The sequence below is a fragment of the Aulostomus chinensis genome, chromosome 22 (assembly GCF_037954235.1).
Source record: "Aulostomus chinensis isolate RoL2024-O1b breed Wild chromosome 22, RoL_Achi_v1.0, whole genome shotgun sequence".
Lineage (NCBI taxonomy): Eukaryota > Metazoa > Chordata > Actinopteri > Syngnathiformes > Aulostomidae > Aulostomus > Aulostomus chinensis.
The window spans coordinates 2,264,985-2,278,357 of record NC_141341.1 but is presented as its reverse complement, the minus strand read 5'-3'; the positions used below and the strand labels follow the sequence as shown (position 1 = coordinate 2,278,357).

Below are 13,373 nucleotides of genomic sequence, written 5' to 3'. Positions count from 1 at the left end.
AAAGCGCGTCTGCCCCTAACATCCATGGACGTGGAGCTGGTCCGGCTACATGGCTCCCTGCTGCTTCAGGCTGCCACCTAAAAGCGAATGTTTCCGTCATAGCTTGTGCCGCAGGAACCGCTTCCTCTAAATGGACATGCAGCCGCCGAAGGCTGAGACGGTTGCCAGTTCTTCGCCAGCTGTCTGGCGTTGCTCTCTGGCAGCCGGCGCTCCTCAGACTGCTTCATGTTCTCCGTGCATCCAAGACCGATGAGCATCAGCAGCTTGAGCTGGCACAGACGGAGCTGCCGGGGCCAGCAACACGACTAATGGTTGCTCTGAAGACGGCGTCAAAATAGCAGGAATGATTGACGCGCGTCCCTCGGCCCACGTTACACTTCAGCCTCTCACAGACTTTTGTCGGTGACTCTGGTCGCATGAAGTACGAATGCATGAAAATAAGAAGGCAAATTACTGCGTTTGCACAACTACAACTGGACTTTGGAATACTTGTAAACAGTGAGATGAAACTTTTCAGACTAAAAGACAGCGTTGAGCAAGTCACTTCCAAAATGTCCGATGGCAAACTACTACACTTTCATTTGAAAGTAAAGTGTCTTTACACAAACTAATTTGTAGAGTAATAAGGTACTAATGATCCTACATTGCATTACTTTCACCAAAGTACGATACATACGTAGTAACATTTAAGGGATCAATAAAGTATTTCTACTTCTTAAAACACACACATTAGTGACTAAACCGTGACACTGAGGATTTACCGCGCCTTCTACTTCCTGTGTCAGCTCTGATTGGTCTAGAGTGTCACGTGATCCGGTATGGCAGCGAGAACCGTGAACGGTCGTTTTTGTCACAAGAAAAGATGAGAAGTCACAAAAGGCGTTCGGTATTACGGGTTTACTTCATGTAGGAAGACTCCTGCTACTCCGCTGAAAATAAAGGAATGTTGTCTTTGGCTGTGTCGGCTGTGGACAGCATCTTACTTCCTGTTTTATTTTGAAATGTATTTTCTTTAGCAGGACCGCTATCGTTTTTTTGTTGTTGCTAACTTCTTGTGGGATTTGCTTCACAATTACTCCAAAGATGAAGTGTGTCTTTGACAAAGGTTTGACCTTTCCCACTTCCTGTGGTGGAATATAAATGTGTGTGTGTGTGTGTGTGTGTGTGTGTGTGTGTGTGTGTGCGTGCGCTATGGTGAATGTCATCAGTTCGAAGGGCTGCAAGGTTGAGCAGGACACCCTGGTCAGGCTTCTCTGCGTCTCCTTTGTTTCCGTTACTCTTGCCGTTCCTGCCGGTCGTTGCCGAAGCAGCCAACGATCCCATTGCTCGCTCAACAGAACCTTCAGACCGTGATGGTGTTTTGCTCCGTCTGCTGCCGTCACCAAAGTCACTCCATTCCCTCAAATTTGAACCTGAACCTGGAAAACAAGAAAGCAGTTTCTCAGCTTTGCAGCAGGTTGATGAGAGCTCGTTGTGTGAGGGTGAGGCGCTCACGCACCAGCAGCTGTGGGTGGAGGCCATTCAACATCAAACTGAGGACCTTTAATTTAGGGGTGGAGCCGTCGGGGACACAGCTCGCGTCTCACCTGCTCTCACTGACCGCTCAGGGGATCTGTTCTCAGGAGCATCCAGGAGCAGAAGTCCTTCTTACATGACAGCACGAGAAGGAACCTACGGGATGCGGGTTTTTGGTTCCCTGATATTGTTTGATGATGTCACTGTCAGATCAGCGCTCTGGTTCACTGTTTGGCGGAGAGGTGCTTCACTCAGGTTTAGGGGCCACAATGAAACACTCCAAGAACAGAAACCAGGTCCTGATGTTGGGACTGGCGTGGTTGTCGTCTCGTCGCTGCTGCGGCCGGGGGGCGAGGGAAGGAGTCCATTTTGTTCTTTTATTTGGAGTCACATGTTATCGGAGCCTCCGCAGCGCAGACATCTTTAGTCTGGTGCGTCCTGAGGAGTTTGATCGGCGTGATTACAGGCAACAAGCTGCAGCTGTAAAGTTCTCAGAAGACCTGCAGAAAAAGTCTCCCTCGGCGACGCTCTTCCTTGATTGCAACCTCACATGAATACACGCCGCTCAGTAAATCCGGCTGTAAAAGCATCCGGGTTCGACCCACAAGTTGTCCAACCTCCCCAGGCTCGTCTGCCGCGCGTGGTTTGACCTTCAGGTACGCCCGTTGTCCCTCGCTGCCGTGTGCCAGGCCTCGACCTCCCTTCACAGTACTTATACTGCAGTTTTTTCCTGTTGGTCCCAGTTTCACATCTGTTGGCAGTAAACCAAACCTGCCGTGGTTTAATGATGAGTTTGTGACTTTTTGAATGAAGGCTTCGATGTTTTCAAAATGTTTTTATGCTGACTTCAGCTTGTTTTTTTAACGAGTTGATGCGTCAATCAGGAGCTGGAAACACCCAGTCTGAATAAACAGTGACGGAGCAGATCTTTAAATCACGTGACCGAGCAACTGTTCCCGCCGCCGCCATCTTCCTGGTCGTTCCCAAAGGTTGTCTTCGTCTCCAGAGACGCTGCAACACGTTCAGTTCTAACTGGCACCAATAACAACGACAAGCTGTCCAACTGAGGGAATTCTTTCCGTTGGATTTCCTGGTTTTCCATTTTCTGATGGAAATGCGTTCATTCACCTCAAACCATTTGATGGAAACGGATGACGGAAACTTGGCCTGCACCTTTTCGACTTCGTCCTTCAGGATCACGAACACGGGCCCCCTTCCAGCCACGCAGCCCCCCTGGGGAGGCCCGCCTCCATCCTCTGCTCTTTCACGGTCCTAAAATCTGAAGCTTCCCCGTGGTCACTGAACCAGTAATCAGTATTGGTTGTTTAGCTCGTTGCGGTCAGCGTTTGTCTTGGGAGGACAGCCTCCATGTTTGTGTGATGTCATGCAAGCGCCTGACCCCCCCCCCCCCCCCCCCCCACCAGGACGGGGGCCTTTGATGTCTTTGATGGTTGTTTTTTTTTTAATCAACCAAATGTGGGAGACAATCTGATGTAAGACCTGAACACAGAAATCTCCAGTCGAGCTGAACGCAGTAATACCCCACGAGTACTGCAGTAGTACAAGGTGAGGAACAGGCCTCCCTCCACTCTCAATAACCGCTGCTGAAGTGCCCTCAAGCAAGATGCTGAACCCTGAACAGCGGGGGTCAGTCGGTGTTTGTGTAGAAGCAGGAAAACTCTTCAAACTGGATGAACCTGCGTGTTCCTGTCGGTTCCAGAACTTCAAACTCTGGGTTCTCTGAGTTCCTCCACCCCGAGGCTCCAGCTGCGCTCCGGTTGTCTTCTTTACGTTTATGAGGAGGAGGATGTTTTCAGGGTCACGCGACGCGAAAGCAGATCCACAATACAGGGTTTCCACACGTTCACGTCCACGAGAATTCACACTTTTCCAGTAAAGAAAACTCTGATTGTAGCCCGTCCGTACCATCATACCATCACCAATCATGCAGCTCGGCGGCGTGCGGTTCCATTGTCAATATTAGCGGCCGCCACCGGGAAACGTCAAGGTCCTCGTGTCAAAGCAGAGGCAGCAGCAAAGGGAGTTTGTTGCTGAATGTCTTCATTGTGGCGTTGTTTTTGAGCATTTTAAGCTCAGAACATTTGACCCAGGGAGGACATCCCCCCGTCGCAGCCAGGAGCCGTGCATGCAGAGTCTCATTGTTCAGAATCCCTGCCTACTTCCCTCCCTCCCTCCCTCCCCCGCTGGCTTCACCACTGCTCCCCTCGTCACCTGTAGATCTTGTTGACCCCGTTGGTTGTCATCGTCTCCTGCTCCATCCTGGCCCTCTTTTAAAGCGGCAGTGTGACAGTGCCCCCCGTTCAGTGTCACGAGGGAAGACGTCCCCCCGCGCAACAAATTAGCTCTTTTATTTGTATATAAGAGGTCGGACAGAGCAGTGGTTCTCAAACTTTTTCTGTCATTCCCCCTTTGGAGGAAGAAAAATTTTCACCCCCCCCCCACGCCAATTTTTTTGACAAAAGAGGCCATGTTTAACTTTATTGACCTATTAAAAATTACAAAAATTCCTTTAGTTTTTCAGAACTAGAAAAAATGAAATAAAACGTGTTTCACTGTCAAATATCTCTCCATTTTAAAAACAGACCTGACAACAGTTGCTATGAAAGAGGCGCGCTTTGGTTCCGCCGCGGAAAAAATTCCGACGTCCAAACATTAGTTCCCCCCCTCACCGGGGAGAAAAGGGGAGGGGGGAACTAATGTTTGGAGGTCGGAATTTTTTTCGCGGTGGAACCATAAACAAAGCGAAAGGTGAGGGGACAAATAATGTTTGGACGACGGGTGACGCTTGCCCCCCTGGGACGCCTCCGCGCCCCCCTGGGGGGGCCCGCCACACACTTTGACAAACGCTGGGACAGAGGAAGCAGCTGCATCAGGCTTTGGCTGCACAGACGAGACTCCTCATTACCGTCTGTCCAGGGGTTTGGTGCCGGCCAGACGTCCGAGCCGCTGGTTCTGAAGCGGTCCCATCCGTGGACTCCACAGCGCTGGTGAGCAGGACCAGTTCAACTTGTCAGAGGCAGAGCCACATGTGCTCCTCCATCGGCGCTCCAGTGACGGCTCGTTCTCTTCATCGGGTCCACATGCCAGCGCTTGAGGGCCGGGAGAGAAACTGGTGTGGAATCCATCATGGATTTAAAGTACTAATCCTGAAGATGCTCATTTTGATCAAAGCGACATATCTGGTGATGAAGAGTCTTCATTTTCTGGACTGCACTCTGACAAATCCTCATCTCAGCTGTACTTCACCCTACATGACATCGTCAGTGTCAGTCTTAGGGGGGTGAACACCAGCCTATTAAGAGAATGTTGTGTTTACGACCTCAGAGAAGGTCTGAGCAGGTCCACTGCATCGCCAGTGCGACGAGGAAGAGTTTCTGTGTCATTTTCACAAAGTTTACCGCCAGTTAAGTGTTTTACGATGTCCAGTCACTGGAACCGCTGGAGATCCCGTCCGCCCGCCTTGGTGGACGAGAGCTGCGGCGACTCTTTGACTCTGTATCCATACTGAAAGCATTCTTTCCTCTCTGTCTCCACTCCAGGGACCCCTCTCCTCATCAGGTGAAGCACTGTCGCGCCTCCCTTCCTCTCCCCTCTCCTGCCCCTGCAGAGGTCACACACTACACTCTAAACCTTCAAACCTCACCCTGCCTCACCTGCCAAACCCCCTCCGACCACTGGCCCTCCCTTTACCCCATGGTGGCCCCAAGGCCCGCCTCTCGCCTCTCACTGCTATTGGCTGTCCTGGCCTGCACGGGGCCCGCGCGCCCCTCGCCCCCCCTGCTGCTCCGGCCCCGGGAGAGAGAGAGGGACTCGGGTGGCGTCAACATCGCCGTGGTCCACTCTGGCTCCTCCCTCCTCCCGGAGACGGCTGTGGTGGGAGGCGCGGGGGTCGGCGAGCCGGGGCTTGGGCAGGGGCCCGGTCTGGGAAACGGTCCGGGAGGAGGAGGAAGTGGAGGTGGAGGTGGAGGTGGAGGAGGAGGAGGAGGAGGAAGAGGAGTAACGGATACGGCTTCGATGGCAGAAGTAGCTGCGATGGCTTCGTTTTCCTCGTCCTTGTCATCCCTGTCGTTGGCGGCGCTCATGGGGGAGACGGTGATGACGCCCTCGGGTCAGGCCAACGTCATCTACCTGGCGGTGAACGAGAGCAGCCCGGGAAGCCTGCTGCTGCAGCTGTGTGAGCTGCTGGCCACCACACCACTGCAGGTACACACACACCCATAAAACACCCCTGCTGTGAATAAACAGTGACCTCTGCTGCTACTGGACGGAGGTACGAGGGGGGGCAAACGCGCTGTAGGAATGGAGGGGAACAAACTTTGACCCGTTACTTGCTGCTGCGTGACTCTGCCAGGGATTGTGGGTGAGCTGCTCTTTGACCGAGGTCCCCTGATGATGTCATCTTTGCTCATCACTTGTAATGCGTCTGTTGTAGTAGTATTACAATTACTGTGTCCAGTAATGCAGTAGCAACTGGAATGGAACAAATACACTGCTTGTTATTCATTATAGCTTTTTATGAAACGGAATAACTAATAAACTTCCTGACCTTATTTTCTCGTCTGTAACGCTTGTATTTGTAGCTGCAGTGTTAGCGTTAGCTGGCCTGTTACTCACGTCTGTGCAGCTGCAGTGTTAGCGTTAGCTGGCCTGTTACTCACATCTGTGCAGCTGCAGTGTTAGCGTTAGCTGGCCTGTTACTCACGTCTGTGCAGCTGCAGTGTTAGCGTTAGCTGGCCTGTTACTCACGTCTGTGCAGCTGCAGTGTTAGCGTTAGCTGGCCTGTTACTCACGTCTGTGCACCTGCAGTGTTAGCGTTAGCTGGCCTGTTACTCACATCTGTGCAGCTGCAGTGTTAGCGTTAGCTGGCCTGTTACTCACGTCTGTGCAGCTGCAGTGTTAGCGTTAGCTGGCCTGTTACTCACGTCTGTGCAGCTGCATGTTAGCGTTAGCTGGCCTGTTACTCACATCTGTGCAGCTGCAGTGTTAGCGTTAGCTGGCCTGTTACTCACATCTGTGCAGCTGCAGTGTGGCCTGTTAGTTACGTCTGTGTGCCTGCATGTTAGCGTTAGCTGGCCTGTTAGTTACGTCTGTGTGCCTGCATGTTAGCGTTAGCTGGCCTGTTAGTTACGTCTGTGTGCCTGCATGTTAGCGTTAGCTGGCCTGTTAGTTACGTCTGTGTGCCTGCATGTTAGCGTTAGCTGGCCTGTTAGTTACGTCTGTGTGCCTGCATGTTAGCGTTAGCTTGTGGGCTACTCACTTTGGCCGGCAGTGTCAACATCCTTCAGGGAGAGTTTCCGGGTACATTAGACTGAATTGATGTAAACACCGTGAGCCGCTACGTTTGTCACGGAAGCTGTCGGTACTTCCATTGCCACTGATACCAGTTAGCTCTGGTCCCTGATACGCATCTACACTCTGTTTATACAGTTTGTTTTGGAGTGAGTGGTTGTTTAGCGGTGCTGCATTGGCGTGTCGTCAACCAATCAGTGGAGACTAAAGTCACTCATGGTTTCACTGAGGTGGAAGCAAACAAGATTTCTTCAAAAACATCTCAAAATGAACCTGGGCAGGTTTCCTCTGCTCAGACCAACGCTGATTGAAGGTTGGATTGAAGATTTGTTGTTAGCGGTCATTTTCAAAGAGAACTCGTTGTTCTTTCCTTCTGTCGCTTGCGTTCTGATGAAGGTACAGTTCATTCACATTCATGCTCACTGTGTGTTTTTCATTCATCCACTCATCCGTTCATAGTCTGACTGTTGTGGAGGGAGCAGGTCTGAGACTGGAGAGCTGCACATGGTCGCACTCACAGGTAACAAGCCCTGCATGCTCATGGTTCATTCACTCATTCATCCCTCTAACATGCAGGTTCATCTCTTTGTCAGTGTCTGTATTGATTCCTCTGTCAGAGCAGTGAAAAGGCCTCTTTATGAAAATCTTAATTGATGTCATTAAATCTTAGAAGTTACGCTTGATATGCTGCTTCCAGGTCTTCTCTGCAGCCTATTTACATATCAAATGCTTCCCTCAGAGGCTCCGGCTGTCAGCTACAGTTAAGTTCAATTTACTTCCCTGAAACGCAACAAGAAAACAAGCATTAAGTCATCAAGTCGGCCTCGTATCAGCAGCTCTCTCCCTTGTATCATCACGGAGCGTAATGGCGATTGTCAGAGGCTCATTTATCCGCAGTTCGTTAAAGCTGCTGGCGGTTCTTTCTTGAGAGGCAATCGCAGGAAAATGGGACTGCCTGAAAGAGGTGGCTCATTCCTTTGCAGAAGAAGTTGGCAGGACCTGTCAGGTCTGTTGTTTTTCTGGTATGAAGCAGCTCAATGTTCGTGGGTACGGCGCGCGACTCTGAGTCCATCTCTCTGAGCCTTGGTTGCCAAGCAGAGCGCCAGTCCTGCTCGGTTTCCCTCTACGTCTGGAGGGATTCAGTTTCCTCAGCCGTTGAGAACCTCTTCTTCATCACGTGTGATGTTCATGTTGCTCCTTCAGATTTGTCCAGTAAAATCTTATGAAACTGCGTCTCCATGATGTTTCATCCCGAGATCCTTTTATTACTTCCAGGGTTTGGTGTTTGAGGAGGAGAGGCCGCCGCCGCCGAACCGCGCCCCTCTGGCCCCCATGCTGGAGTTTGTCTCTGCCCAGACGGGGGTTCCAGTGGTTGCTGTAGGGGGAGGGGCCAGCCTAGGAAGAGAGCCACAGGTAAAACTGAATTACTCAACATTGCATCATCAACTTATTTCATGGGGATTAAACCCACCAGTGTCTGAAGCCTCAAAAGTGAAACACAGATGAAGATGCAGACTTAACTCCTGACCTCAGGAACATTCTAGAGGTGTGGTTTCCTCCGCCAGCCTGACACAAACGTGTGAAATGACCACAACACGTGGGGCTGGCACACGCTAGCAACCAGGCATGCAGGGAGCGCTCGCGCGCGTCTCCTCAGTCCAACCGACGGTGCCGTCTGAGCTTGTGCTTGGGCGGGGCTGACCACAGCTAGCATGGTGGCTACTAGCTGACCACTGTTGCTCAGCAGGGACGTCAAACGCTGGTCTCTGAGGAGTTCTCCGTCTCTCCCTGGAATCCTGGTCCAACTGAATTAGGAGGAGAAACCAAATGTAACTCAAGAGTGTCAGGTGACCCAGCTGGACTCCCTCTCCCTCTAGGGGGGGTCACCTGCCACCCACCACTCCACCCAGCCTCCCCCGCTGCAACTTAAGTCACCACCTGTGTGAGGACGTTGGATCTGGGAATTCGTGTGCCCCCCTTGAGACAGAATCCTGATTAACTGACATTGATCTGGTCGTGCATCATGACGACATGCCGGCGTTGTCGTCAGGCTTCTGTTTGTTAGCTGCTGACCTCTGGGGACATCGTTTGGAAATATCTCCAAAGTGGGTCATAACATCCTGCTAAATCAGACTGGCTTGAGAGCAGGAGGAGCTGTGGCCCTGATGAACTTCCGGTGCTCGTTCAGAAAAAATGGTGCCCAAATAAAGGGAAGTGGGATTCGCCCCAGATGGAGTTTATCAATCAGAGGGAAAGCGGCTGTACGAACAGCAGCCTTCGGTGACGGGGAGACGGTGGGGGTCCTGGTAGCAGAGCTGAGTCAAGCCCTGGTCTCCTCCTGGAGGACAGAAAGGACGTTTCCGTCAGACTCAGAGCTGCTCCTCTTTACTGGCTACGGGAAGTCGGCTCGGAGTCGGACACAGATTCGTGTTTATTGGTGCTCACTGTAGCATCAGGAAGGTCCAGCGTCCAACTGAGTAGACGGGCTTTCATTTCATGTTCTGACAACATGCAGCCGGAGCTTCGGAGGCCAAATTTAATTAAAGTTAATCAGGAACAGTGCTGTGTCACCATCTTTTCACTGGCGCTCTCTCGGCCATTGTTACAGACCAACTAATGAGTGTCAGTTCTCCAACTGCTAATCTGCGTGTGACAAAAGGCTTTTATCCCTCACCGATGCGATAATGAGATCAATCTAACAAAGCAGTTTTGCATAACAGGTGTGATATTTAATAAGAGTGTTTTAAGTGAATCATCTTGACGGCAGGATGTGGTGATTGTGGATTTCACACGGCTGCTTCATCCGCCACACTTACAGTTGATGCTTCACACTCGGTTTATGACTGCTAAGCAGATGCAGACGCAGAGAAGCATTCCTGCTGGTGTTTGACGCCGCTCGCTGGGTGACTGTCACACAAATGTTACATTTTTTTCGGTTGTCCTGATTTATGTCCGTGTGTTGTTTGTCAGCAGCCTGACACCAAAACTATGAGGCAGATTTTCACCAAAGTTGTTGAAGGAGCGCAGGATGGGCCAGTGAAGAAGCCATTTCATTGCGGGGCAGAGCAGTCACAGCGCCACCCGGTGGAGACCGGAAATGACACGAGTGTTATGCTTTGATGTCTTCCTCCCTGTGGTTCCACCAGATCCCTCTAATAATTCGTCTGAACTTGGTGATGGGTTCTTGCAAAGACTGAGAGTTTTAGTTACCGTGGCATTTCAAACGCCACGTTTGACGAGCATCCCGCCATGATGGCGTCTGCAGCTGAGTTTCAGTCACAGTGCCACCTGGTGGGCGCAGGAAGTCTCAAACAGGTCACAGTGCAGGTAGTTCATGAAGAATCCTCCTTTTTAAGTTTTCACCTCCCTCTTGCTCTGACAACTGCCGCTACTACTACTACTACAACTACTACTACGACTACTACTACGACTACTACGACTACTACTACTACTACGACTACTACTACTACTCCTACTACGACTACGATTACTACTACTACTAAGACTACTACGACTACTACTACTACGACTACGATGACTACTACGACTACTACTACTACGACGACTACTACTACTACGACTTCTACTACGACTACTACTACGACTACGACGACTACTACGACTACTACTACTACGACTACTACTACTACTACGACTTCTACTACGACTACTACTACGACTACGACGACTACTACTACGACTATTCCTACTACTACTACTACTACTACTACTACGACTACTACTACTACCACTACTACTACTACCACTACTACTACTACCACTACTACTACTACCTTTCTTTCACACAGTGATTTGATACTAATCAAACTAGGGATCCTTAACCTCGTAGCACACAGTCGTTGCCTCAGAGCCGCCCCGTCTTTGAGAAGTGTTTACTTCTCTAAACTCTGGGAATCCCCTCTGGGATGTGGAATCCTGCATCTCCCACTAACTGCATCAAGAATTCATCAACCTGGCATCAAGAGAGTTTCTAAAACTTGGTTCATTGTTTCTGATGAGTGTCCACCGGTGCCAGACTGGAGGAGGACGTCATCCGTGCTCCAGCTTCCCAGGGACACTTGCTGCTCCCTTTAGTGTGCGTCTGTCAGCCGGGTTCAGGACAGCGGACGAGCTTGCATCATAAGAGCTCCTCTGCTTTGGTGTTTGACCTACTTCAGTGCAGGATGAAGCTCTTCTGTTGCCTATCTGCTTTCCTGTGTCGCCTCCAGTTTCTTGAATGTCCACACGGACTCCGTCGACCGTGTCTCCAGGTGGGACCCTGCATGTGGGCAGGCGTCACCAGCGCCTCCTCTCGTCAGAACCCATCAGGACACTATGTTCTGGGTTGACCCATGATAACGAGTCCTCCTGCAGCACTTAAATGCCCTGTAATATTACATGTCAGCCATTTTGTTGGTCGTTCCTACTTATCATTGGAACGTTATTGGTCCCTATTGATCATTCAGAGTTGAAAAGTACCAGAATTAACGGGCTCACGTTCTGGGCTCACTCGCCAAAGCAGCCGAGCCAGTTCTAATCAATAGGTCACGCTAACATCTCACCAGCAGACACTCACATGAAAGGTGCTCTGCTTTATTTCAGGGTCCCAAGCTCCTAATACCTCCTCCCGTCGATGAGTTTGGCTGCTGTGTTACTTCTAGTGCTCTCAAGCTATGTGATGTCAAGTGTGCACCTGAATGCCTTTCCAGCGATAAAAAGCACTCATTTTTGGGTTAATCACTGTCAACAGTTGCTGCCTCCCACAGATGAAGGTAGTTCTCTGAACATTCTCTGCTGTGCTCCGTCTCACAGCGCTGGAACCTGAAATTGGTTATGACACAGGCTTTGGGGAGGAAACACGTCTCTTCTGCAGCCTCCACAGTCGGAGCTAATTAACCCAGCAGGACCGACTGGCTAGCTTTTGATTTAAATCATCCACCTCCGTGGTTTCTTGCATTTCAATCAGAAGAAATGTATTATTTAATGAAAATCAGACGCAAATGATTCTGTAAAATTGAAATTACAGCCACGAAAGTACAAGCTGGGAGCCGAGTCACCTTTGGCCCTGTTTCTACACGCAGCTCGGAATATAATCAAAATACCAGGATTTCATAAACATTTCTTTATCAAGCTCTTAAGTCAAAATTGATTGTAGCACAGAGGCTTCATCGTGGTTTATTCTTCCATTCTGCTTTACTGCTGAAGTTGGAGGCAACAGCACCTGACAGAATGAAAAATGGGTAGTTTAGTTGATTTTAAGGGCCACCGTTCGTCCTGCTGGGGTTCTGGACAACATTACAACAGAAGAATAAGACGGAGAGAGGAACAGGCTTTTACTCTGTCCTTGTTTGGGTTCTTTTGATATCGGCACTGTGAGGTAAATGCTTGACAAAGTGATATCTTTGTTTCGCAATCAGGCAGCGCGGTGGAGCAGTGGTCCTCACTGTGGCCCCCCATCAAGAAGGTTGTGGGTGGAGCCCCGGCTGCAGCACGGGGTCTTTCTGGGTGGAGTCTCCATGTTCTCCCTGTTCCTGCTGGGTTCTCTCTGGTACTCCAGCTTCCTCCACAGTCCAAAGACATCAAGAGGGGACCAGGTTAATCCAGACTCTAAATTGACCGTAGGCGTGGCTGGGAGAGCCAATGGTTGTCTGTCTCTATGTGCTGGCCCTGCCATGGACTGGTGACCTGTCCAGGGGGAAGGCTGCTGGGATAGGCTCCACCCCCACCACCCTCAACAGGAGGAGAGGGAGAACATGGATGGATCTGAAACCTCAGATTTTTGCTGACTTTTTTGTTTTGATACATTTGTGTTTAGCTGACATCAAGCACAGCGTTGCTTCCCCTCAGCAGGCTTCCAGAAGTCACCCTGTCAGAGTAAATTTAGCTTCCAGAGAGAAGAATGCTAAAGAGATGAGGCTAAAAAGACTCTTTTGAGGCACAACCAGTTACCTTTCTGCTAAAGACTGGAATGTGTTTCTGTCACTGTGGCCGGTGCGCAGCCTGGGATGCAGCAGTTATGCGATTGCAAATCATGTTTGGGATGAACCACCTTCTGCCACGTGCTTGCTTTTATCGCATGATCTGAATCTCCATCGGAACTTGCTGTCCAGAGCATGCGAACGCTACTAGCTAGCTCTGGAAGTAGAAGATGTGGAGAATGCTGGCCCTGATTACCAAGCTTAGCCCCTCCATTTTCCTTTAGTAAACTAGACAAGACAGAACAGAAGCTGAGGGCAGTAGGAGAGGTTTCTCAGCTGTGAGGCACAGCCACTCTGGTGGAGTCCCTGAATAAAAATATAGGGTTGGAAATGAGTATAATAGGCTCCATTTAAGAAAAATAATGAGTGCTTCTTTTAGCAAGCGAGCAGCTCATCAGTCCAGATTAAGTGTGACCAGAGGAGCTGAAACTCAAAGTCTTTGTCAGGACTAAAGGACTTCTTTGATAAAAAGCCTTATTCCTCCGTATGTTCCCTCCTCAGAGAAACTGAAGTCAGTCAGCCAGAACTTGTAGAAGGAGCTGAGAGGACTAATAGAGATACGCTGTCATG

The 13,373-nt window shown here is 50.2% G+C and overlaps 1 protein-coding gene across 1 annotated transcript in view; it reads left to right on the top strand.

Moving 5' to 3' along the window:
• Positions 1–4,296: 4,296 nt before the first annotated feature.
• grin2da (glutamate receptor, ionotropic, N-methyl D-aspartate 2D, a) overlaps positions 4,297–13,373 on the top strand; it is a 107,513-nt gene continuing 98,436 nt past the window's right edge. The window contains exons 1-3 of the mRNA XM_086193290.1: positions 4,297–4,523; positions 5,076–5,739; positions 8,101–8,238. Of these exons, the coding sequence (XP_086049416.1) occupies positions 4,300–4,523; positions 5,076–5,739; positions 8,101–8,238 (1,026 nt within the window). The 5' untranslated portion in view covers positions 4,297–4,299. The remainder of the gene's footprint in view (positions 4,524–5,075; positions 5,740–8,100; positions 8,239–13,373) is intronic.